General features: G+C 48.8%; 1 protein-coding gene across 1 annotated transcript in view; it reads right to left on the bottom strand.

The window, feature by feature from the left end:
- Positions 1 to 26,075, bottom strand: part of LOC146821647 (uncharacterized) — a 1,582,729-nt gene that overhangs the window by 746,250 nt on the left and 810,404 nt on the right. Inside the window, exon 20 of the mRNA XM_085609888.1 lies at positions 20,907 to 20,993. Coding sequence (XP_085466014.1) covers positions 20,907 to 20,993 — 87 coding nt within the window. The remainder of the gene's footprint in view (positions 1 to 20,906; positions 20,994 to 26,075) is intronic.

The following is a 26,075-nucleotide window of genomic DNA, read 5'->3' as shown; positions in this document are numbered from 1 at the left end:
TCAAAAGAACAGCGGGGAAGACACGTATAAGGCTGAGAGGGCGGCAAAAACGCTGGCGGATATAACAAAGACTGTGCTGAACACTGGCCCTGCGGCAAAAGGTGTGAGTAGGCGTGTACGCCAGAATAAGATCTACACATACTACACCCACATACGGCAGAGAACCGACGCATCCGCTATGTATTTGAATCCTCTCAAGCCCTCAAAAGGGAAGCTCATCTCAAGCAAACCAGCCCTTAAGAAGAAACTGCGGGCCTCAGTACCCCAAACAGGTCCTTTAAACCTCAAGAAGAAGTCGATGGTCATGGAGTCCCAAACAGACCCTTTAGACCTCAGCAAGAAACCTCTGGTCCCTGAACCCCTAATGACTCCATTAGATCTCTCATTACAAATTTTTGTTAAGCGGTGGAATGAACCCGATACACCAGAACTCTCTAAGGAACCATCGGCTGTGACGCCGCCTGCAGAAGCTCTTTTACAACCCCAAATCCCTAAAGTCAACAGGCTTTCAAGAAAATATCTTAAGAATAAGCAAGGGGTACATGCGTTACAAGTAGAAGCAGCGGAAGGGTCCTTAATCAAACCTGTTACACCGCAGGCCCCTTCCCATCCTCTAAAGACCTCTATAGTTTCAAAAATAAAACTAGTGTCGCCTGTAGAGGAATTCCCCATAACCCAAACCCCGGAACCTTCTATAGTAGCTCCTTATGGGTTTAGGGACAAGGTGTCAGACAAGGGACATCCTTTAGGAGGCACTCATACCAGCAGCATAGGATGTCCCGAGACAATGACATGTTCTGTAGACACACTTGCTAGACCGTCAGAAGCAGCGTCCGGGGGGCGCTCTAATACAGACACTGTGGTTTTGCAGCCAACTGTTACACATGCACCAGACACCCTCCCGGCCATTGTCTTAGACGGTAGCACCAGCGATTATTTCGATAGACATTTACACTCACCGTGCCTTATGTCACCTACAACCCCTGGGGGTGCATACGACCCAACAAGCCCCTCGGGCTGTGTAAACCCTGTATCACCCCCAACAATATACACCCATAACAGTACGGGTTGGGGCGATTGGTCAAATCAGAGTATGGAGGTGTCATCTAGCGTGGTCCCTTCACCAAACGCTCCAGGGTGCTCGCACTGGGATCCTGTTTCTATGATAACCCCATGCCCTCAGTTACAGATTGGTGTTGAGGTGTTAAAGGTTGTTATACAACCACACACGGTATCCATCCCTGACCCTCCGCAATATGACTCTGTAAACCCTAAACCGGTACTAGACGCTCATGTAAAGGATATACAAATGGCTGTCAGGAAGCTAAAACGCCAAGCGAACACTGCAACCTTAAAATTGGGGCTGGGGGGTAGCGGTGACATGGCCATGGTGGAGGCGCAGCATAAGATACTGCAATGGGTTGACGTTTGTAAAAGGATAATCCTACAAACGTGTCAGGAAGCAGGATCGGACATATGGCGTATACAGACATGACAAGGGCAGCTCCATACCCTAAAGAAAGCCAGGGCCTCTGGTGTTAATAAAAGAACCCGCACATCAAAATACATCAGTAAAGTACAAACACTACTGACAAAGTCCCTACACTTCTTACGCTTACTCAGGCGTAAAAAGTACATAGAACACCGCAAACACCGTCACACCGTTTCACAAGCTATGTCTGAACAACATACAGCAGTATCAGCCATCCGCCATTACACACATTCAGGAGAGAGCAACCCCGGGGGTGGCCACTTAAAGGGTTGGGGTGTTAGAACGCCAGCACTCCGCCACAAGGAACACATAGATGGCCCGCGGGATATGTCTGTAGCAGAGGACGCCATGAGTCCAACGCCCCTAGGCACAGCCCAGACTGTTCAGATAGGCGGGGGCCGGCTACCTAGAAAAGCATGGGCCCGTAAAAAACAAAACTGGGCTAATAGCGCTAAGCAGCGTCTGCTTTTAATAAGTAAACTGAAGAAAGCCAGAAAATGCGCTACCCGGATGCTTAAAAGACCCCCTAAGCCCTTACTGAAACAGAATCCCCAATACGATACCGCAGCAAGCTCCACAGCAAGTCAAATACCTCAAGATGAGGATTCAGAGGTAGTATATTTAGAGAGCATTAGAAGCTACAGGCGTGATGTAGAGAGATTTAATGCCGTCGAGCACTACGAGGAGTTTAGGTTTGCTAACCTTCACCAGATAAGGTCCTCCGATCAGGGTGTTTTAGCTATACATCAGGCAGTGCAAACGCTCATAGAAAGGCTGTTACGCGATGTGGGTCCTAATAATTTTTTCCAACTAAGTTTCCAGGGACAGGGTTTTGACAGTCCACTCTTCACCAAAAAGAGGTCCCGAGATGTGTTTGACGCTGTGGAATTTTTAGAAAACCTTTTGAGGCTTTTACAGAGTAAGGCTGAACTAGTCGCCTATGGCACTTTCCGAGTCATAGCCCTCATTGTACGGGGTTGTGAGGGGGGTGTTTCCAGACCTTTAAAGAGTGTGCTATACAGTAAGATAATTGGTAAGAAACAACGTTGGCTGCTCGACTTTAACAACGATACAAACAACACATGTCTGGCGGCCAGCATCGTAGGTCTGCTGATGGGGCGCAACACCACCGACACGGTCATCATGTCTAGAGCGGCTGAAGCCCATGAGGTTCTTGAAATACCTCCAGACCGTATGGTCGGTTTTGGTGATATAGGTATTTTTGAGAACTATTTCTCTGTGACGGTGAAAGTTCTTTATCACAATGGCTCTTGGAAGTACTTTACAACAGGCAGCCCGGTGAGAAACAAGACCGTATATGTCCTTCACCACGAAAATCACTTTTACGGGATCTTGAACCTTAAAGGTTTTCTGGGTGTCAAGTACGTATGCACACATTGCGACCATATATACAGCACTAAGGAACTTCATCAGTGTGAAATGCACTGTAAGATGTGCCAGAGGGATGGTTGCGTCGTAGATACCGCCCTGAAGGTGAGGTGTCGCACCTGTAAGATGTTTTGTCGCTCTCAAGACTGTTTGACCATCCATAAGAAAGCTGCTAAATGCAACCCTAAAATGGATTGTTTTGAGTGTGGTCGGTATGTGGCATCTGATCACAAATGCAAAGGTATGAAATGCCCCCGATGCCAGACGTCTTATGAGGCGGGTACCAACCATCGTTGCTACATGGTTAAAGGCCGCCCCCAGACCAAAACCGAAGCCTACATAGTGTTTGATATAGAGTGCACACAAGAGACGGGAGTACACCAGCCTAACTATATTTACGCACACCATCTAACTTCCGACGACAGCTGAGAGTTTGAAGGCAGAATGTGCGTTGGTGATTTCCTTAACACTTTCCTTCAAACCAAGTTCAAAGGGTATACTATGCTGGCCCACAACTCAAAAGCCTACGACTCATTCTTTATTTGACAAAATATGATTCGTGAAAAGGTACAAGTAGAACTCATCACTCAGGGTTCAAAGCTGATGTTGTTAACAGCAGGACATTTACAAATAAGGTTTATAGACACCCTGAATTTCCTACCCATGAAATTGAGCAAGCTGCCAAAAGTCTTTGGTTTCCCTGGGTGTAAGGGTTATTTTCCACACTTTTTTAACACATGGGCGAACCAGAATTATGTGGGCCCGATGCCAACTCCTGACAGTTACGGGGTTCAATATATGATGCCATCCGAGAAAGAGAGCTTTCTACAATGGTACTCTGAAAACCGTGAAAAAGAGTTTCATTTTCAAGCAGAGTTGAAAGCTTATTCTCAGGCTGATGTAATGATCCTGCGACAAGCGTGTAACCTCTTCAGAGACGTTGTGGTGGAGATGACTAAGAAAGACAGGATGTTGAAGCCTAAGAAGCCTCAAATGACAAAGAAAAGCAGGGTCTTGAAACCAAAGATGCCGCAAATGATAAAAGAGGTCGAATACATAGACCCTTTTCAAAACATCACTTTGGCATCCATGTGTATGTCCATCTACAAACACATGTTTTTAAGACCCCAAAGTATCGCTCTAGTGCCGCCAGACCTCTATAACGGTAAACAGAAACGTTATTCAACGCCCTCAATCCGGTGGCTCATGGACATCTCTGAGAAGGAAGACGTACATATTCAACACGCCCTACAGGGTGGCGAATACCGTGTGGGGCCCTATTACCTGGATGGGTGCGCTGTAATTAACGGTGTGCCGACGGCCTTTGAATACAACGGCTGTTTTTACCACGGCTTTCCTCAGTGTTACAAGCCCCACGAGTTTAACAAACTTCTGGGTGCCAAATTTGAACACATACACAGACGTACTCTGATGAAGGCCCAGTATGTTGAAAAATGTGGCTTTGCTATGCGGGTTCTATGGGAGCACTAGTGGTTAGAGATGTTAACAACCGACACTGAACTCAGCTCTTTCCTTAAGAGTCGTGATTTACCAGAACCCCTGGAACCCCGCGATGCCTTATTCGGAGGGCGTACAAACGCCATACAACTGTACAGGGCCACGGGTGAGGGTGAGAAAATACACTACTATGATTTCACCAGCCTGTACCCCTATGTAAACAAAATGAAGGTATACCCCTTAGGACACCCTACCATCATATATAGAGACTTTAAGCCCCTTTCAGAATACTTTGGGCTAGTTAAATGCGAAATCTATCCTCCAAGGCAGCTTTACTTTCCAGTGTTACCCTATAGAGTCGATGGTAAGCTGATGTTCCCCCTCTGTCGAACATGCGCATTGTTTAAAGAGACCGGTGGTTGTAGTCACACCGAAGAACAAAGGATGCTCACAGGGTCTTGGTGCAGCATCGAGGTAGAAGCGGCCTTAGAGAAAGGTTACAGGCTCGGGGGGCTACATGAGCTGTGGCATTTTAAGAGGACCACGACCCGGCTCTTTGCCCCGTACATTAATCTGTTTCTCAGAGACAAACAGGAAGCCTCAGGGTATCCCGAATGGTGTACTAGTCAGGATGCAAAGCAGAAATACATCGATGACTACTACGCTCACGAGGGTATACATTTACGCCCCCATTTGATAGAGGTCAACCCAGCCCGTCGCCAGTTAGCTAAACTCTGCCTCAACTCCTTATGGGGAAAATTCGCACAGCGTACAAACCTATCAAATACGACCTTAATAACAGATCCCGACGAGTTGTTTAAGTACCTATTTGCCCCCTGTTACGAGGTGTCCAGCTGCGATTTTATCGATGGCGAGACAGCGGCAGTGTGCTGGAAATACACAAAAGCATACCCCACAACGTGTAACAACATAAACATCTTCATAGCCTGCTTCACTACCGCCCACGCCCGTCTAGAGCTTTACAGGGTTATGGATAAACTCCAGGACCGTTGTCTGTATCATGATACCGACTCTGTGATTTTTCTGAGGAAACCAGGGGATGAAGACCCTCCTCTTGGGGAATATCTGGGTAATTTGACCAGCGAGCTCGATAAGGATGAGCATATAATAGAATACGTCTCGTCCGGACCTAAGACCTACACCTACCGCACAAACAAGAATAAAGTGTGTATGAAGGTCAAAGGTATAACCTTAAATGTCAGCAACACCCTAAAAATCAATTTTGACAGTCTAAAGAATCTGGTGCACGAATACGCTGCATCAGCCGATTGTGAAACTGTTAAAACCATAGTTGTGAACCAGCCGTGCATAGTCAGATCCAAAAAGAAGTGGGAAATTACAACGCAGCCCTTACATAAAACCCTACGCGTTGTTTTTGATAAAAGGATCCTGACAGAGGACTATAAAACAATCCCTTATGGTTATTAGCCCCATTAGAGAGACAGCCCCCACACCATGGACACCCGGTTGCAACATCCCTTCTCCTGCGTGTTAGCAGGACCCTCAAACTATGGTAAGAGCTACTTTATAAAAAAGCTCTTAGAAAATGCTGCCGATGTTTTATCCCAAACCCCTAAAACCATTGTGTGGCTTTATTCCTGTTGGCAGCCTCTTTATACAGCCCTGTCCCGTAGTTTCCCACATATCCGTTTTATAGAGGGTATACCAGATAATCTCACCGATGATAAGCTACTGCCACCGTCCCTTGTAAACCTGATAATTGTCGATGACCTTATGCGTGAAGGGGGTGATCATCCGGAGTTAGAGAGAGCTTTTACTCAATATTCACATCATCGTAATCTAAGCATATGCTATATTGTACAGAACTTGTTTTACAAGGGCAAGAACAGCCGGTCTATAGCTCTCAACGCTTCATACCTTGTTTTATTTAAAAAACCCCGGGACAAACAACAAATAGCAGTCATAGCTAAACAGATGTACCCCGGAAACACACACTTCTTCATGGAGGCCTTTAGCGACGCTACAGCAAAACCCCATGGCAATCTGCTGGTCGACTTAAAAAATGAAACTCTAGAAGACTATAGACTGAGGGCTGATATTTTTTCCCCCGAGCTACCAGTCGCTTACACCCCAAAGACCAGACCACGGCCCTATAAAAAGCTACTTTGACGCCTTTTAGAGACATTTACACTCAGGCCTTTATAATATAAGGTGGTGACCATGTCTACCCGCCTGCGCCGCAATCTAGCTCTCCTGAAAATGCTTGTTACTGCCAGTCCTCAACACAGAAAGGCCATCCTGTGCGCTGCTTCTGACGACTTAGTGGCTGCCATTTCAGAAATAGCCCTAAACACCCTAAAAGGCAATGTCCCTATATCAAGGAGTCAGTTACAGGTGCTGAAGAAGAAGAGGAGTCTTATCAAGAAGCTCAGTAATAAAAGGGCCTCACTCATTACCAAGAAGAAACTGGTGAAACAGTCTGGGGGGTTTATAGGCTCTTTGCTGGGCATAGCTATACCCGTAATTACAAGCCTCTTCTCGGGACAGTAATGGAGCATGCCACAAAGATGTATTTGGTTCCTAAACAGCAAATGGACCAGCTGGGTTCTTCCGCAGACAACGCGTGGGATATACGCAGAAATGAGACTCTGCGCCTGGATGCTGAAATTAAAGACATTTTGAACCGGACTGATCTAAACCCCTACGACAAGGCAAACCTTTACACCAGCACCCTTAAAAACTTTTTAAGTTACTACAATCAATGGCATACTGAGAAAAACAAGCTGACTCTATATACCCCGGACTCTGAACAACCAGCAGCCCCTGCGAATACCCCTCAACCCCTACAACCACCGCCGGACCTTGCGACACCCCCAGATCCCTTTGTTGATGAACTCTTAAAAAATATAAGTCAAAGACATAGAGGGGCGGCGCAAATGCTAATGAGTAAACTGGCAACTTCTAAAGACCTCGCATCTTGGAATGAACGAGGCGAATTTCTCTACAAGGGACATCCGGTTGCCGGGTCGCACATGTACGACCTAGTCAAAGGTCTCACGCACAGCAAAATCCTAACGCCTCAAAATGCACCGCATGGTTGGGATCAGTTTCTGCGAGCCGCTGCTGAACTCAACATCCCTTCTACGCTCGTTGGTAATAACGATCATCGCCGTATGCTTGAAAGTTTAAAGACATTCCTCTCACCATCGCCGCCCGCCTCTGAAGGCCTACGGATATCCCCCTCTTGGACTACCCCAATGGCACCATCTACACGGCGAAAAAAGCCTTTGTCCATACCCCACACATGGATTCATCCATAATTATTTTTTTATTTTTAAATGTACCTATTATGTGTATAAGCGTGTCTAATTTTCTTCATATATTTCTTCAGCAAAGTTTGTCACTGTAATGCACAACCTACATACATGATTGTAATAAACACTTTTATAACTTTTCAACCGTCTCATGCATCTTTTTAAACCAATTTATGTATTTATTTATTTTTTAATTATGATGCATGAATAAGCACTGAAATACAAAGTCTGAATGCCTGCTTTTTAAAAAACAATGTCTTTTATTTTAGACGTTCATCATTAAACACATACAAGTTATAAACCCTTACAATTTTGACAAGCTACATATTCGGTTCTAGCAGGTCTGACCGATGCCCTTGTGTTTTCTTTTACATATCTCGCAACTAGACTGTCGTTGTTAACAAGGTCCCTCGAGTAGATTTAAGAAATTTCTAAATGAAATACCCTCTGAGATTTTACTGATAAATAAATACAGTGTTCCCCGCATGTCATGGCTACCGAATCCTGTACCCTCATCTTATTAAACACCACTCGCGCCGCAACTTTTTTCACAAACTTTAATATGGGCTGTATATATATATGTTCAGGGAACTCTGCTGTACTGTCAAACACGGTAACCGTGTCACTATCTATAAACAAGGCGGCCCAATGTGTTCCACTCTTGTAATGCGGATCGGTGTTAAAGACTAGGGTGCGTGGTCTTTCTGCACCTATTTCAGCCGGTAGCCCATCGCTAGGGAAAACACCTCAAAAGTATTTCCGAGCGTATTTATGCCAACTTAAGAAGTCACGTATCTGCACAGTGTCCATTTCACAATTGTTTTAAAGATAGTCAAACAAAATCTGTCTGGCGTGGTTGATCTGGATGAGGCTGTCGAACACTGGGAATACGACCATGTTCACATTCGCCGCTAGAGGGTTAGTAAATCGTATTTCAGCTTTTAGATTCCCATTTTTGACCAGGTTGTAGTGCCCACCATCTTCCATGTCGGGTGTCAGGTCGAATGCGAGCAGAGTGTATCCGGCCCCATAGCATTCACGTGACACGGCTACACCGCAGTCCCTTAGATGTTTCCCTGTTATCGAAACCAACCCCTGATATTCCCTGATGTAGTTGGAGGTTATAAAACTGGGTGTGTAGGGTTTTGCAGGAATCACATTGCCCTCATGGACCAGCGCGGCGTAGTTGATGCTGTAGTGTTTAAAATTGAAAGGGTTTGAGGCATAGGTGCCACTAAAAGCTGTGTTGTCCACAAATCCGATGATGATGAGTTTGGGAAGCTGCCCCAGAAATAAATTCTGCTGTTGTGTTAAGCGGGTCCCTGCTGGGATACTGAACACCTTCAAAGCCACTCTTTCCACAGCGTACTTGGCGTTCGATATTTGTAAAGCGTCGGCGTGCACTAACCTGACGCTCGGTGACACTTTCACTCTCTTTACAAACAGGCTCGCTGATAGTATGTCCAGTTTGTACGGTTCTGGATCACCACTGATGAGACAGAATGAGTCCTTGTTGCGAGTGAGTTTGATCTTAAGATCAATTCCGTTGATGAGCAATTTATCTTGGAAGAAGAGTTCTGAATGTATGCGCCCCAGGAGGTCAAAGGGGCGACTGCCTGCTGCAAGCCCTGCTCGTTTTACAAAACCCTTATTGGCCCCGTCCAGAGCCGTGACTTCGGACTGTGCGTGTGTATCCCTGTAGAAGAGCCCAGTTGAAAGCTGCGTGTCAAGGGCGTCGCTGCTGTAATTTAGAATGCTCTCGAGGTAGGCTCTGTAGGCGTACATGTTATCGTTCTGTGTGATGAGCCGATCGCCCAGGGTGATGTCCACCTGATTAAACATGGTAGCTAGGGGATAAGCGATCGTCGCCACTTTAGCGTCTGCTGCTATGGCGGCCCCATCCGCTTTGATGATTCTACACACAAGATACAACAATGTGTTGTTGAGATCCAAATACATATCCGTGGACCCCGACACAAAAAACTCGATAGGGGCCAGAGGTGTCAATGCTGCTAAAGGTGATACCTCCATGAAGAAGCTGTTTTCGATGCTCATTTGCGTTGGTTTTAGAGTGAACAAGTCTAGCTCGGATTTGGCGCACTCTCCAGATGCACAGTGTACGAAGGCCATGGTTTAGTTTCCGACGCTTTAAAAAATATTTACTTTAGAGCCGTTTCTCTTCTTCTTCGCAGCTCTCTTCCGTCTTGGAGCTCTTCTTTTCTGAGTGTGTTTTGAAGAGCTCCGTCTTTTTTTATAGGGGGCAGGGGGGCCACGTAGTCTCGAAGCACGACGCTTCCTTTTAACACTCGCGCGCGGTGTGTACACCAACCCCGATCCTTCTTGCGGCTGTTTGTTCATGCATTCTGCAACAGCCGTAGTAACAGAACCAACCACATCCTGGGCAATGCTCGTAGCCGCTGCCTTAACATGTGGTTTTGCAATTTCATAACCTCTTCTCAAGAATGGCATAGCTCTTCTAAACAGGCTCCTGAAGAATCCCCCTAAACCAGCCCCGTACATAACAGGCGACCCTTGAACGTACGGTGGCCCTCCATATCCGGCTTGGTTTCTGTAATAGTCCCTGTACATAGACGGGTCCCCGTATGTTTTCACGACCACCATGATGCCTGCTTAATAGCCGCTGTCGCGTCTCGGTCTTAAATGAAGCTTAACAATAACTTTCCCGTATTTAAAGGCCACCGGTTCAGACTGATCATCGTAGATCATAATTGAAATAGTGTCAAAATGGTTTTTAGAAACTGCGACGTAGTCAGGTTTATTAAATTGAATATTGACCATCGTATTATTTTCACCCTGTACGTGGACCCATCTTAGCAGCGGCGAGTAACTATCCCCGGTCCTCTGGGCCTCTACTATATCGCTATACACATAGAGCGTGTAGAAGCCTCCGTTAATATCAGGACACGTGTGATCCTGTTCCACCAGACTTTTCCCATGCAACACGGTGCCTAAGACCCTTCTTAATTTAACGGAGCTGTTAAACGTCGTGCCTCGACTCGGGGCTTTAAGAAACACCTTCCTTCTGACGTTATCAAGAGACAGATGAATATTCGCATATGTTTCGATGTTGGCTATGGATTTGTTGATGGCGTCGACAACACTTGCAACGGTAGGGTAGTAACCGTACGGTATGCCCGTGTGCATGTTCACATTGTCCTGATCACGCTTTATGTAAAACTTAGCTTTACTAGCTGTAAATGTATTCCAAGTTCTAGGGTATTGGATTTCTGTTAGGGCCACCTCCCAATCCCCTTTCAGGTCCACCGGCTTAGCCAATTTCATGGTGTATTTAGAGATCTGATTGTCGGGGAACATGTCCTTAGAAGCGTTGGTTGGTAAGGTAATATAAAAGGGCGTTGTCTCCGTCTTATCAGCTGTTTTTTAGGCGGTCCTTAGCTCACACACCTTTCAGGGAGCTGGCCAGTACCCAACTGTTAAATTTATCCGGCCAGCCCCTCCATTTGACATATGCCTGGCTGTTAACCCCTCAACCTTTCCTCTTCAGAACCTTTTCAACCCTATACACACGGTTCAGATCATCAGGTACCAATTGTAACTCTTCCTTGTAAAAGATCCCCGACACAGCTTCCCCTTCATAGTCCTTTAACCTGTAAATATACAACCCTTCTTTAAGCTCCATACGTTCCACTATAAATATTTCATCGCTAAAAGTTTGTTGGTAGAGGAGGAGCCTAGCGCGCAACCAAGATGGCCGCGTAGGTGCGAGGCTCCCGAGGACCTCCGCGACCTCCTGAATTAATCCTGGCGATATCCTGTCCTTGTTGAGGGGACTGTGTCGGTGAACCAGAGCTGAGGCGCCACCCGTTTTTTGGGCTCGAATCGGACCCCGAACACCGGTGGGAGCATCGATTGAAGGTTGCGGCCTTCTCCTCGCCGGCCCCCCGGATTGGAGTAGTGGGGCGATCCGGGGACGAAGTGAATAACAGCGGCGAGCGGGGCTGGGCGACTCGCGTACCCCGCACTTTCACTTTCGCTTTTGCGCCCTCCTTGCCTCTGGCGGGGTCGGGCTGCGGAGCGGGGTGCGGTGGTGTTGCCTTGTCCAGGTGCCCGGCTGACCCGCCGGCGGTGGGTTGACCCGCGGCCCGGTGGTCGCCCCCGCCCCCCCCCCCTGACACCCGTGATTTGGTGTGGCGGCCCGTTTGGAGATCTTGGCACGACGGTGGAAGGGCCAGCATGTCCACCAAACAAGATGGCGACCGGGCGAAGATGAAGACAACCCGCCGTGGCACGGCGCACCAGGCCAATAGTATGGATCGCTATACGCTCCAGAAGGGTTCTCCGGAGACATCGCGGTCATCCCTGGTGGGCCCGACGGAGGCGCCTGCCCAACCGGTGGATCTGACCCTCCGGGACGTCATGGGCGCCATCGCAGAGATGAAGGCCTCAGTGGACCAGCGTTTCGATACCTTGGCGCAAAAAATTGACTCGGTCCTGGTGGATGTGGGCCTTGTGAGGGCAGACTTGTCAAAAACGAACGACCGAGTTGACTCCCTGGCCCACACCACAACGGGCCTCACTACGGACGTGGTGGCCCTCCAGAAGGAGGTGCGCCGGCTTGGCCAGGCGAGCGCCCTGATGGACCGGCGACTGGAGGATTCCGAGGGTCGGGCCCGGAGGAACAATGTTCGCATTATTGGTGTGCCGGAGGGCCGAGAGGCGGAGGCGGCAGATCTCTTCGTGGAAGAACTGATCCTGACCCATCTCCAGCCCCGGGGGCTGAGTAAGCTTTTTGCGGTGGAGCGTGCCCACCGGGTCCCTGGGGGCCGCCCTAAGACCGGTGCACCGCCGCGACCTATTATTGCCCGGATTTTTAATTTCCGGGACAGAGACGCCATCCTCCAGACCTCCAGGCAACAGGGACCGGTCAGGCTGGACAACATGGATGTACACTTCTACCCAGACTTCACTCCGGCGGTCCAGAAGCAGCGACAGAGCTTTCTTGGTATTAAACGTCGCCTAAGGGACCTAAACCTCAAGTACTCAATGCTCTTTCCGGCTAAGCTGAGGGTGGAGGTGGATGGCCGTACGCACTTCTTCGACCGGCCCGAGGTGGCTGGGGACTGGTTAGATACTTTGCCTGGAGATCGGGGTGGGGGGGGCGCGGCTGGCGGGGAGGGCCCGCCGGATCAGAATTGAGGGGTGACTGTATAGGCCTTGCTCTGGATATTGCTCCTTTACCAAATATTGCTTTCGTATGTTCCCCTCCCATGGAGGTCGGGTGGGGTCTGCTGGGGGCTTCCCTCCTCCTCGGGGGGACTAGTTAGTACTTAGCTATGGGGCGACAGGCACACTGCACTTTGGGGGGGCTGTCTGGGCTCATGCAGGGGTGCAGGGAGGGGGGAGTTCTGTTGGGACCGGGGGGTGGGGGGGGTGTGTTGTTTGTTAGCACCGCAAGGCAAACCCGCAACTGTTTTGTTGTTTTTAAGATGCTCGGTGGGGGGCGACCGATTGTTTTGACGTATGATGGGGGGTAGGGATTTGATTGTGTTGTCATGGAATGTTAACGGCCTGGGGGATAGGATTAAGCGTGGTGTGGTCCTGCAGTATTTAAAACGTATTTCTCCAGATGTTGTCTTCCTGCAGGAGACACACCTTATAGGTAACACCTTTCATGCAATGAATCGGCGGGGATATCGTTTGGCGGCCCACTCCGGCTTCACTTCGGGCTCGCGGGGGGTGGGTATTATGGTCAAGAACTCGCTCCCGTTGGAGATTGACGAGGTGCGCCATGATGAGAGGGGACGTTACACTGTTCTGGTGGGACGAATGGAGGGTAGAGTGTTTATCTTTATATCAGTGTACGTCCCGCCTGGGTTACAAGCCACTACATTTGCGGACCTGGGGCGCCTCCTTCTGGACCTTCCGGGTGGCCTGTTGGTGGTTGGAGGGGACTTTAACGCGGTTGCCTCTGGGTCTATGGATCGCCATCCCCCTAGGGACCTCCCCCGGGCACAGGCGTGGCTGCCCGGCCTTTTAGACACGCTGGGCCTGGTGGATTGCTGGCGCTTAAAGCATCCCGTATTGCAACAGTACACCTTCCACTCGGGGGCCCATGGTAGCCTCTCGCGGCTTGATTACATCCTTGTCCCGGCGGCCCAGGCAGGGAGGGTGGGGGAGGTGCGCCATTTGGCACGGGGTATCTCAGACCACTCCCCATTGTTGTTGCATTTCGATGTCTTCCCGAGGGGGGATGGCAGAGTGGCCCCGATCAATGCATGGTATTTGCGCGACCCCACCATTCGTGCCGACTTGATCAAATCCTTACAGCGCTATTTCGATGAGAATGTGGGGTCGGTCCCGTCTGCCATCTCCCTGTGGGAGGCTTTCAAGGTGGTTCTTAGAGGGGAGGCCCTCTCCTTTATTTCCAATGCCCGGCGGCGCGAGCGGGAGGAGGTGACCCGGGTTGAGGCCGAGATTGCAGAACTGGAGGGTGACCTGGGGAGCGGGGTAACAGACGCCAAGTTGCATGTTTTGCACTTAAAGCAGGCGGCCTACCGGGCCCTCGTCACGGAGGCGGCCAGGGGCCTCAGTAGAGAGCAGCAGGGGCGATTGTATGATGTGGGTGACAAGGCTGGCAAATTGATTGCGTGGTTGGACAAGTGGGAAAGAGCGAGCCGCGTGGTGCCTTTGATTGAGAGCGTGGATGGTGTGTGCGTCACTGAGCCGGGAGCCATTGTCTCCTGCTTCGCGGATTATTTCCGCGAAGTCTACTCCCCGGTTTCTCCCTGCTCGGAGGAAGATTCCCATGCCTTGCTTCGGGACATCGCACTGCCCTCCCTTACGGTGGAGGACAGGGATTCGCTGGATGCCCCGCCCACCTCGGACGAAATTGCCTCGGCTATTCGCTCGGTTGCATCCGGCAAGGCCATGGGCCCCAATGGTATTCCCATTGAGCTATACAAGCTACGCCCGGATGTGTTGGCGCCCCACCTGCGCGCGATGTTCCTTGCGGCCCACTCGCAGGGCTCCCTCCCGCCGGACCAGCGTCTGGCTACAATTGTGGTGATCCATAAGGAGGGGAAGCCCCGTGAGCGGGTCACATCCTATAGGCCGATTTCGCTTCTGAACGCGGAGCCCAAAATCCTCGCCAAGGTGTTGGCCAACCGGTTGGTTGGCGTGGTGGGCGATTTGGTCCACCAAGACCAATCGGGCTTTATACCACACCGCAACACGGCGCTTAATCTGCGGCGCTTACACGGGGTGCTCGCGCGTGTCCCATTTGTGCGGGGGCCGGCCATCTTGGCGTCCTTGGACGCCACCATGGCGTTTGATACGCTCGAATGGCCATATATTTGGGCGATGCTGGCGAAGTTTGGGTTCGGCCCGGGTTTCGTCAGCTGGGTCAAATTGCTATATTCGGGCCCGTTGGCGCAGGTGGTGGTGAATGGGCGAGTATCTGCCCCATTCGCGCTGGGGCGGGGCACGCGACAGGGTTGTCCCCTGTCGCCTCTCCTGTTCGCCCTGGCCATGGAGCCCCTGGCGGAGTGGTTGCGGTGGCACCCTTCTATCCGTGGTCTCCGCTGGACCCCCGAGCATGAGGACCGCGTGTCCCTCTATGCTGACGATATCCTTTTGTATCTCGCCTCCCCGCGCAAGTCACTGATCGTCCTGGTTGATGTTTTGCGCTCCTTCGGTCGCAACTCAGGCCTGGTCATCAACTGGGCGAAATCCTGTGTCTATGTGCTCTCCGGGGAGGCCCCGGTCTTGCCACGGGACTGTCCGATCCAGATTGCCTCCCAGGGTTTCCGGTACCTGGGTATATATATCACTCTTGACCCGGAGGCCCGCTATGAGCGGAACTTGCTGCCCCCCCTCCAGCGTCTGAGGGAGGACGTGGTGCGCTGGCGGCGTCTGCCGCTCTCACCGCTCGGCCGAGCGGCCTTATTTAAAATGATGTCCCTGCCGCGCTTCCTCTACGCCCTCCAGAATACCATGGACCTGGTCCCGGCACGCTACTTTCGCGAGGTGGAGGGCCTCCAGCGGCGCCTGTTCTGGGACGGGAGGCCGCGTATTGCTCTGGCTAAATTGACGCTCCCGTGGTACGATGGAGGGGTCGCCCTCCCGGACATCAAACGGTATTACTGGGCCTCCCAACTAGCTGCAATTAATCATGGCCTTTACGGGCCCGCCTTGAACCCGGCATTTGAGATGGACAGGACGCTTCTGCCCGGTGGCGATTATAATCGAGCGCTCTACTCTGGCGCGCCCGACTCCCGTTTGACGGGACCGACGCGTGTCATGGTGCGTGTCTGGCACGCGGCTAATGCAGCTATGGGGTGGAAGGACCGTTTGACCCGAGCGTCTCCGCTGTATGCATCTGAGAGGTTGGGCTCCCTGTGGACGTCGAAGGGCTTCGAGAAGTGGGACACGATCGGAATCAGCACGGTGGGAGATCTCTGGACGAGGGGGGGATTCAAAACTTTTGAGACGCTGCAGGCGGAGTTTCAGCTGCAGGGCAGTGAGTACTTTCGGTACCTACAGGTCCGCCATGCGCTGGGCTCCGTCTTCCCGGATGTTGCATCCATTCCGGAGTCTTCCCCCCTGGAGGACAGAGTGCTAGATGGCCATGTCCCGGACAGCACGATCTCCCTCATATACAAAAAATTGATTAACGATAGATCGTGTCTGCTGACTAGTCTCCGTGAGGCTTGGGTTGCCGACGGGCTGGAGCTGGACGACGAGGATTGGATCTTCGCGGTGGCCTCTCCGAAAGAGGTGGCCATCCCGGCTCGCCTTCGTTTCGTCCAGCTCAAGATCCTTCACCGGGTCTACGTGACGGGGCCAAGGCTTTTACGTATGGGTTTTGCCGGTGATGGAATGTGTAAGCGTGGCTGTGGTGCGTTGGCGACTTTCATGCATATACTGTGGGAGTGCCCGAAGGTGGAGCGATTCTGGCGTGGTGTGCATGAGGTTCTACGAATGGTTACGCGTGTCGCGCTGCTGCCTGAAGCGAGGAGATGCTTGCTGAATGTCTGGGAACCAAATGACTACTCGGTCCCGCAGGCGCGGTGGGTGACTCTGGGATACATGATAGCCAAGCGTGATATTGCCCAATTGTGGGGATCCCAGAGGCCCCCTGCGGTGTCGGCCTGGAAAGAGCATATGGATTGGTGTATGTTTCGTGAAAAGGTGGTGTATGTGGCGAGGGGTAAGCCTGGGGCGTGGATGAAACTCTGGGGCCCCTGGAACGCCTACCGCGGGGGTATTTGTGAGCCGCCGCTGCTACCGGCGGCCTCGCCGGCTCCGTCCCCCTAGATGGCGCCCCTCCCTTGGCCGCGGGCGCGCGGTCCCCCAGTCCCTGATCTACTCCCGTCCCCCTCTTCAGAATTTTGCTGCTGGTTTGGATCCCCCACTTATGGAGCACGTGTTGTCACTTTGGATCGAGGGTTGCCTTGCGGTTGTGGTTTGTTTACGTTGTTTTGTGTTAAGAAAATGGAACCGTACTGTGGGCATGGAGCTGTGAGGCCTGCACCATTGATCACTCCTGTCTTCCTACTGTGCACCGCTGAGAAAGCTTTTTGCTGTATGTATGTAATATGCTTTTGATGCTCTAGCGGCCGGCCGTGTGGTTGTAGGCCCATACCTGTAACTTCTATAAACTGCAATAAACGGTTTCAAAAAAAAAAAAAAAGTTTGTTGGTAGCCCTTCGTGAAGATACCTTTCAATTTTGAAATCCTCACGTGATCACCTTTTTTAAAAATGGGTTTCTTCACCTTTGTAACAAAATTACGGCCATACACGGTCCTCCAAACAGCTATGGAATTACTAGGAGTGACCTCTTCGGGGGATGTTTTGATGGTCCGGTGATAACTGGTATTATATACATCAAAAAATGCTTGTAGAACATCCACGTATCTGTAGGTGTTATGGGCTGTAAAATACCGCCACATCTTAGACTTTGAAGTTCTATTAAACCGTTCTACAACCGCTGCTTTTACCTCAGTGTGAGTTACAAAATGTTGAACACCATGGTGGTTTAATAATTTCTGAAATGCCTTGTTTAAGAATTCTTTATCAGCATCTGTTTGTAGTTTTTGAGGACTTCGGCCCTTCCCGAAGATGGCTTTAAAAGCTGCTGTGACACTAGCCCCACTTTTATCGCGTAGCGCTTCTGCGTAGGCGTACTTGGACAACACGTCTATGACTGTTAATATATAACAGGCGCCGTTGTTATATTTTGCAACATCTTGAAGGCTGATTATGTCCGCTTGCCACTGATAATCTATTTGCGCATTAACGATTGTGGGGCGTCTCTTAAAACGTCTTCGGGCCTGTTTATGGAGTGAATACGCCTCTTCTCCCGCTAGCCATGTCTTGACCAGGTCTCTGCTTACCGGTTTATTTTCATCTACAGCCCTTCTGTATAGAGCTTCGACGCCTCCAAAGCTACCAACCTCCCTTGCATCATAATAAAGTTTTCTTAACCGTGCCCTCGACATGATATCATCTGTTACAGCAAATGAAATGAAAGACGCTTGTTTTGTGTAAGGTCGTTTTATTTAAAAACAATACTATCAAGACCTATGCAAATGATACTTTACATTTTCACAGTAATTGTCATAAGTATGGATTAAAACATAGCCACCTTAAGGTGTAACACTCCACTAGTTTGTTCTAAATACACGCTATCATGTCACATTACATAAGACCTTATTTAAATAGTCTTCGTGGGGCCAAAGACCCTATTGTTCTATTTTTTTATACATATTACACATACGTCTTTCTGAGTCTTTCTATCAACTTTCTATCAAAAGTAGGGCACAGCTCATGCATAGCAGGTAGTTTTACGCTCGGAGCATAGGCATGTCGGATATCATTGAGTGCTGCTGTCAAGATCCTCAACATATCGGGGTGTACATATTTCTTTTCAGGGTGCATACCGTACACCACCCTTAGCAGTTTATACACCTTGTACGGATCTAGCAAACCACAAATATAACGTATTGTTCATGTTCTGTATGATTCGCACAAACATTCGTGAGCCGCCTGCTGTGGATCGTTCATTTGGTGGCCGTGACAAAGGCTGTAATAGTCACGCGTGACACAGTTTAGTATCATCGTCGCGGCAAAACCCTTAACTTCTCGCCTCTCATAGTAGGACACTCCATCATCATCCTTATCACAGGCATCACTCTTAGAGCCGCATACACACTTGTCGCAACCCTCACGGTTTTGGCATGTGGAGCTTTCAGCCTGTTTTGAACACCACAGACAATTGAAGATTACATTGCTCGCTTTTGCAGGTCGCCACTCTGCTGCCGGTCCTTTTGGGGTTTCTCTCTAAGGTTCAAAAGAAGAATTGACAGCCCATTAGTCGAAGAAACAAAATACAGCAATTATGTAGTTGACTGCTCATAACCTTTTCCTACTAACCTCCGCATGTTCACAACCCTCAGCGAAGGCTCTGAAATCTTGAGAGCCGCTAATGTCCTGCGATGCCCCCTCATCCTCGACGCTTGTACCAGGCTGTTGCAGAACAACCTCCTCAGCAGCCGTATCCTCCTGAGGATCCATGTCTTCATAGACGCGCGTGTTAGGCGGTGTTGCAGCCTCCTTACCAGAGCACATTATGAAGGGGGTGCATCCAGCTGGTGTTGTTCTCTATGGGGTCAAAAAAGAAGGACGATTGACATGCCAATAGTTGAAGACATAAAATACATAATTTTTGTAACTGACTGTGCATAACATTTTTTTTTTTCTTTTTTTTACTAACCTCCGCATTTTCACCATCCTCGGCGACGGCTCTGAAATCTTGAGAGTCGCTAATGTCCTGCGATGCCTCGTCATCTTCGACGCTTGTACACAGCTGTTGCACAACGCCCTTCTCAGGCTCCGTATCCTCCTGAAGATCCATGTCTTCATAGACGGGTGTGTTAGGAGGTGCTACAGCTTCTTCATCTTCCTCCATGTCCACGAAACTGAGGCCAGCAAACACGCTGCCACTACACGAGACCTCACTCTCGCTGCTGGCGTCCTTAATCGGAGACATCCTGCATAAACACTCCTTGAGACTGAGTTTTTGCACCCCCCGACAAAGGTCAGTACCAAAACCAGTAACGTCGCAGCCCATATCCTTAGGTTTTTCTTGTTGAGCATTCTCGTCCATTACCAGGGGTGCTAAGCTATGGTAATATCTATCGATAGTGGGCTGGGAGCCCCCCCATTGGGCTTTTCACGAACGGGGTGTTTCTCTTCATTTTGCTGTGGGAACCTTTTCGTCTTTAGACGGCTGGTTGCTGTACAAGGCCTTACATGTATCCTAATCAGATCCTAAAAAGGGCATGCCCCTCTACACCACAACAAGGACATACACGCCTCATAGGTCTCTGGTTTGCTGTTGTCTACATAAGAAGCCACGCCCCAAGGCAGACCCATGGGACAGTTGAACGCCTACATCCACCCTGATGGGCTTGATGCCTGTCACTTTTAAGGACAAGCAGCTGGCACTTTTAAGGAAACACAGACATGTCACTTTTGCAGCCACACACGTCACTTTTAAGGACACACACACATGTCACTTTTGCAGACACACATGTCACTTTTAAGGACACAACGACGGGCGGGGGCACCTACAGGGGGGGACCTGTCACTTTTAAGGACACGCATGGTGATCGATGGTATCAGCTTATACTACTTACCTTAACTGCATTCTCAAAGCATATTTGCCTATTAGATATGTATGGCTCTCACAGAGAGGCCCTATTATAAACACCAGATTCTAAATCTTATTATTCAGTGCTATGACATGGCAATCGTGCTACCATATAATGGAATTCCAAACTTCTCTGACAGCGCCGCCTCTCTACTCTCTTTGAGAGTAGACAGCACAGCTTGTGAGGGAAACAAAGGTACAGAGGGTGCTTGAGGTGGGTAACAGGTGGCCAGGTACTTTATTTTTACTTTGGGTGAGAAGGCCATGTTATCTATTGCTCCTCCATTACTCCTCTGCGCTTGCTTAGCAGTTGAAAACAGGTCCATGGATTTTGGGGCCATGCATAACATAACATTATAGATGGGTAAAAAGTGAATAAGGTGGATGTGTTTCACCTCAGGGTTCTGATTAACATCATAGATAATTGTCACTCGAAGCGCTCAGTGAGAAAATCCCCATTATTTACTATTACCCATGCATGATTCCTATTGGGTTTGTTAAATGTAAGCTGTGTTGTTGCATGTATATAATATCTGCAACAGTACATCTCATCACAAATTTGCTCTTTGTACTTACCTGGCTGGTTATTTTCCACACTGAGATCTTTTTCAGGAGGGGCTGAGGTAGTCGTCAAAGGATTCTCAGGATTTGCTGTTTCAGGTGCTAAAAAAAAGGTTGACATGGTGACTATCTATACACTCACAAAGCTATATTTTTAGAACTGAGGGTCTCTAATTGGCAGTGGTAAGCACCCTTGGTTCTAGTCAGGGAAAGAGGGATAAAAACTTTACATAACCCCTGCTCACCCCTTTGGGAGCTTGACACGAGCAGACAGGCTTATGCCAAAGGCAATGTATAAAGTATTTGTACTCAAAACACACAGTAACACAGAGAAAACACCACAAATGGACACCACACCAGTTTAGGAAAATTAAAGTTATGTCAATAATAAAGCATGTAGCGAACAAACGGCTCCACCTGGGGCTATTACGATGTTGTGACAGCAATAAATCCAAAGTACAGTGCTGGCCAAGAGGTGCGTCACGTCGGGCATGGTCTTATAAGGACCCCCAAACAAACAGTACCTTGGAAAACGATGTCTATGACAATGCACAGTGTCGTGGAGGTGAGACGTCGGTGCCGAGGTCGAGGCCAGCTCCCCGGCTGCCACAGGGGAAACGAGGTGTTGTGTTCGCGAGGATATTTGCGTCAATGGTGTGTCGCCGGTTCCGGTAAAGCATTGCGAAGTCGGCGAGTTCGTGGAGTCAACCGTGGCGGTTATCATCATCGCGATAAGAGGATGCAGGAACTGGCGGTGACGGAGTCAGTGCAAGTGCTGGTGTAGGTGCAAGTGCTGGTATCGAGAAAGCCGATACCTGCAGGCATCGGCAGGCATCGTAAATGTGGTGCAGGCTGAGCGGTGCACCGTGCACTTCACGAACGGTGCCCCTGGCTTTGGTGTAGATTGTAGCACACAGCAGTGGTGCTGACTGCATCAGAGATTGTTTTTCTTGCTTCTCTTGTGTTTCTTCCAGCTCCCACCAGCAGGAAAACCTCCAGAGGCCCAACACTGGAACAGGCACCTCCTTGCAGGCCAGAACTCCCAGCAAGAGTTGAGGGGAGCTGGTGGTGAAGTCTTTGTGTCCCTGAGACTTCAGAACAGGAGGCCAGCACAGACAAGCCCTTGGAGATTCTTCTTCAAGCAGGTTCTTAACAAAGTCCAGTCTTTGTCCTTTCCGTGGCAGAAGCAGCAACTGGAACCCTGCACAGCGCACAGCAAAGGGGCAGTACTGCTCTTCACAGCTCTCCAACTCTTCTCCTTGGCAAAGGTTCCTCTTGAGTCAAGAAGTAATCTAAAGTTCTGGGGATTAATGTCCACTATCTATACCCCATTTTGTCTTTGTTCTTCTTTGCGCCAGGGTCTCTGAACCCAGTCCAAAACAGTTCTGACCTCACGGTAAATTATGACCACAGGGGGTGGAAACAGCATTGTGAAAGGGAGACATGGCATATTCAGGTGAAAGGAAAACTCATCCCAGTACTCTAAATGCAGCCAAGGTCTATTCAGCTCAGCTCTGAGTCATCCAGTAAGGACCAGGCATACCTCAACCACCATAGTGGCTGTCTAAAGTGAATGCACATCCCCAGCGCCTGTCATTCCAAAACCAGACAGACAATCCACAAACAGGCAGAGGCCCACAGAATGGTTAAACAAGAAAATGCCTACTTTCTAAAACTAATTCAGAAAAAAAGGGGGAAGTAGAGGTAAAAGTTAGGTCCACCCTCCACAAATATATCTAGCAAAAAAGACTATCTGAACAAGTCAGATAGACAGGAACCTAACTGGGAAAAAAACAGAAGGTGTAGGAACCAATTTGATCCTTAAAGACACCGTTATCAGAAAGAGAAGTAATATCTTTTTCTATAGTCCCCTCACTCACCAGGGTTTCCCCACGGTGACATGCTTCATCATAGGGGTCCTCCCAGTCCTCTACGGACTGAGGCGTGCTGCGACTTGCGGTGTTACGTAGGAGCACTGAGAATTTTGTAAACTATGTGTGGTGTAAGTGAAGTAGTGGTGGAGTGGGAAAATTAAAATAATCAGCTAGTGGGCTACAAAATAAACTTTATTGGTGCTCTAAGCTGAGAATATTAAAAACGGGGTAATATGACAAGGGACCCTAACTATGATGGAAAGGTGTGCCTAGCATATTATGAAGTCAACTAGTTTCGAGCTCCCCAGCTCTTCGTCAGGACTACACTAGGACCAGCCCAGTGTCGAGAAACTTGCCACTCCTAGTCAACCTTAATAGGGTGAAATAAATGTGATGCCACAATAGTAAGGCATGCGTTTTAAAATACGTATACATACGTTATGTACGTCGGTACACTGATCTGTAAATTTCAAAAATCACAGTTAATTGCGAGAAAAAATATATATACACATATATATGCATAGCGTAATACATAGTAATTATTAAAAATGTGAACACACTACACACAGGTGGATGCACACTTCCATGACTGACGTGCCGCTAAATGAAAGACAGAGAAAATGCAGTTATTCACTCCATGCCGGCGTGGTGATGGAAAAGTTGTGCTGGAATTAAATAAATTATTAGGTCTGACTAGAACACACACAATAACATACAACATAAAACATGTAACCTACTTAAGAAAAAGCAACACTGTGCCTCATGGTCACTGGAGGGGATGCGGAGATCTCGTACATCTAGTGGACGAAGGGAATCGAGATCGTTAGGAAAAAAACGGCGTGTTCCGTTATGACGGATCGCCCAGCGTGGTGTGGGGGAGAAAGAGAGTTTCCACGCTGCATTCAGGAGGTGAGTATGGCAGCACTTACTTGTACGTTGAACCCCACATGCTTCTGACACCTACTGGAAGCCAAACCTCTCGGACCGCATTCTGGCGTGTCCTCGTAGCCGCAATGTTTTTATGTGATGGCGGGCCTGTCTCGAGGCTCGAAATAGAAAAGGGCAAGTTCCGGTGTGCAAGTGGAGCCGCCATCTTGGAAAGGGGTGAGACAGACGGTTTATGATACTATTAAGTATCCAAATATGTTACAGTACGGACTCAATGTTCCCGACAGGGTAAGAGATCGCTCACAGCAAGATTATGAGGGCGAAAGGTGGTACTCTGATGAAGCTCATATTTAGAGGAAAAATCGAACTACTAATGAATAAACAGGTTGGGACTGTTCAGGCCAGGATCAGTTGAAAACGACTACGAAGAAAGCCGCCATGTTAGAATGGGAAGGGAACCGGATGAATGGTCACTAGGAATAGGTTCCGAATTAGTGCTTAGTGATAATCGGCTGTTGGGCTGTGAAGAAATAGTAATAATGGCCACAAATGAGATACAGATTGAGGAAATGAGGGAGGGATAATGGCTCATGGAATGACTAGAATGTTATCTTAATGGATAACAATGTGAGAGGTTATTTATCAAGTACAACCTGTAGGGAATAGAAAGCTAGATCAGCAAATGTTTCAGTGATTGTTGTTCAAGTAAACTGTTTAGATAAATTGGCCCCAAGGTATGTCATCATTGAGACCCCTGTCGTCCGAACGTAGCTTGAACACCCAACGTTGTTCCTTCTCATGTAGCTGTTTCTCTACGTTGGGATGATTCTTGACGTGTTCCAAAACGACCCAGTTGAAGTCGTTGGGGGTGTGACGTTTTTCCAGGAAATGTGTGGTCATCTTTGTGTTATCCCGTTTACATCTGAAATTACTCCGGTGCTCAATCATACCGGTGTTTACTTTCCTGGTGGTCATGCCTACGTAGTGCAAATTACAAACGCAAGTTATTAGGTAAACAACACCTGATGTGTTACAGTTAGTGAACGACCGAAGATTCCAGGTTATCCCATTGTTGCATTCCACTGTCTTAGTCACTTTGGTCAGATGACACACACTGCAGTTACTGCATGGGAAATGGCCCTCTGGTAGGGGTTGGAGCAGGCGTTGGGGACCTGCGGTTTTAGTTGTCGTTGGTCGTGTATGGACAAGATGATCCCTTAAGTTGCGTGCTTTTCGATGGCTGAACATAGGTTCCTGTAGGTCTAGGCCACCGCTGTTCAGGGTGCGCCAGTGTTTCTTGATTATTTTGCTTACCAAGTTGGAAGCAATACTGTATGTAGTGATACAAATTTGTCTCCGTGGCTCATCCTGTCTGGCTACAGTTTTTGTCTCTAAAAGAGCCTCCCGATTGTTATTGAGAGCCCTTTTCCTGGATCTGGATACAAGATGTTGTGGGTAATTACGCTGTACCAATTTCTCTGATAGTTCTTTTGCCTGAATGTTGTAGTCTTGTGTTGTTGTACAATTCCTTCTGAGGCGCAAAAATTGGCCAAAAGGGAGGTTGTCCTTGAGGCTGCGAGGATGGAAGCTGTCATATATCAGCAGGCAGTTCCTTGCTGTAGGTTTGAAATGAGTGGTACTGTGGAGACGTCCGTTTTGTGCTGATATATTAAGGTCTAGGAAGACCATGGTGGATCGGCTCATCGAGGAGGTGAATTTCAGAAACGGGTCTTGTTGGTTAAGCCAGACTAGGAAATCTTCCGCTTCCTGTTCATTGCCTTCCCAGATCAACAGTACATCGTCTATGTACCTTTTCCATAGTTTAATATGTTCAATGTGAGGATTGTGTTGGTGGAGAATGTTCTGCTTCTCCAAATGGTGCACATACAACCCTGCCACACTCGGCGCAAATGTGCTTCCCATGCTGGTACCGTGGGTTTGCTTATACAGGACATCATTAAATTGGAAAAAATTCTCAGTCAAAGCCAAACGGCAACACTCAAGGACCACATGTCTGGGTGTGTGATAACCCCAATCATTTAGGTAGAGTACCTCTTCAAGGATGTCTAAGGTTTCCTTATGAGGGAGACTCGTGTACAGACTCTCCACATCTAAACTGATCAAAATGTTAGTTGTGGGGTTGAATTCGAGATCCTGGATTAAACAAAGGACTGCTTTGGTATCCTGTAGATAGGTTTCTGTAGCCTGAACCAAAGGTCTTAAAAAGGCATCTGCAAATTTAGACAGGGGTTCCAAAATCGAACCGATCCCTGATACTATGGGTCTTCCTGGGGGAGTTTCCATAGATTTATGTATCTTTGGGATCGTGTAGAAGTAAGGTGTTATTGGTTTTTTGTTTTCCAGGAAATCAGCCTCTTTCTTGCTGATCCAGTCGTTAGTCAGAGACTCTTCCACTAGACTT

Source organism: Triturus cristatus, chromosome 6 (assembly GCF_964204655.1).
Source record: "Triturus cristatus chromosome 6, aTriCri1.1, whole genome shotgun sequence".
Lineage (NCBI taxonomy): Eukaryota > Metazoa > Chordata > Amphibia > Caudata > Salamandridae > Triturus > Triturus cristatus.
This window is presented reverse-complemented; position numbering and strand designations above follow the sequence as displayed.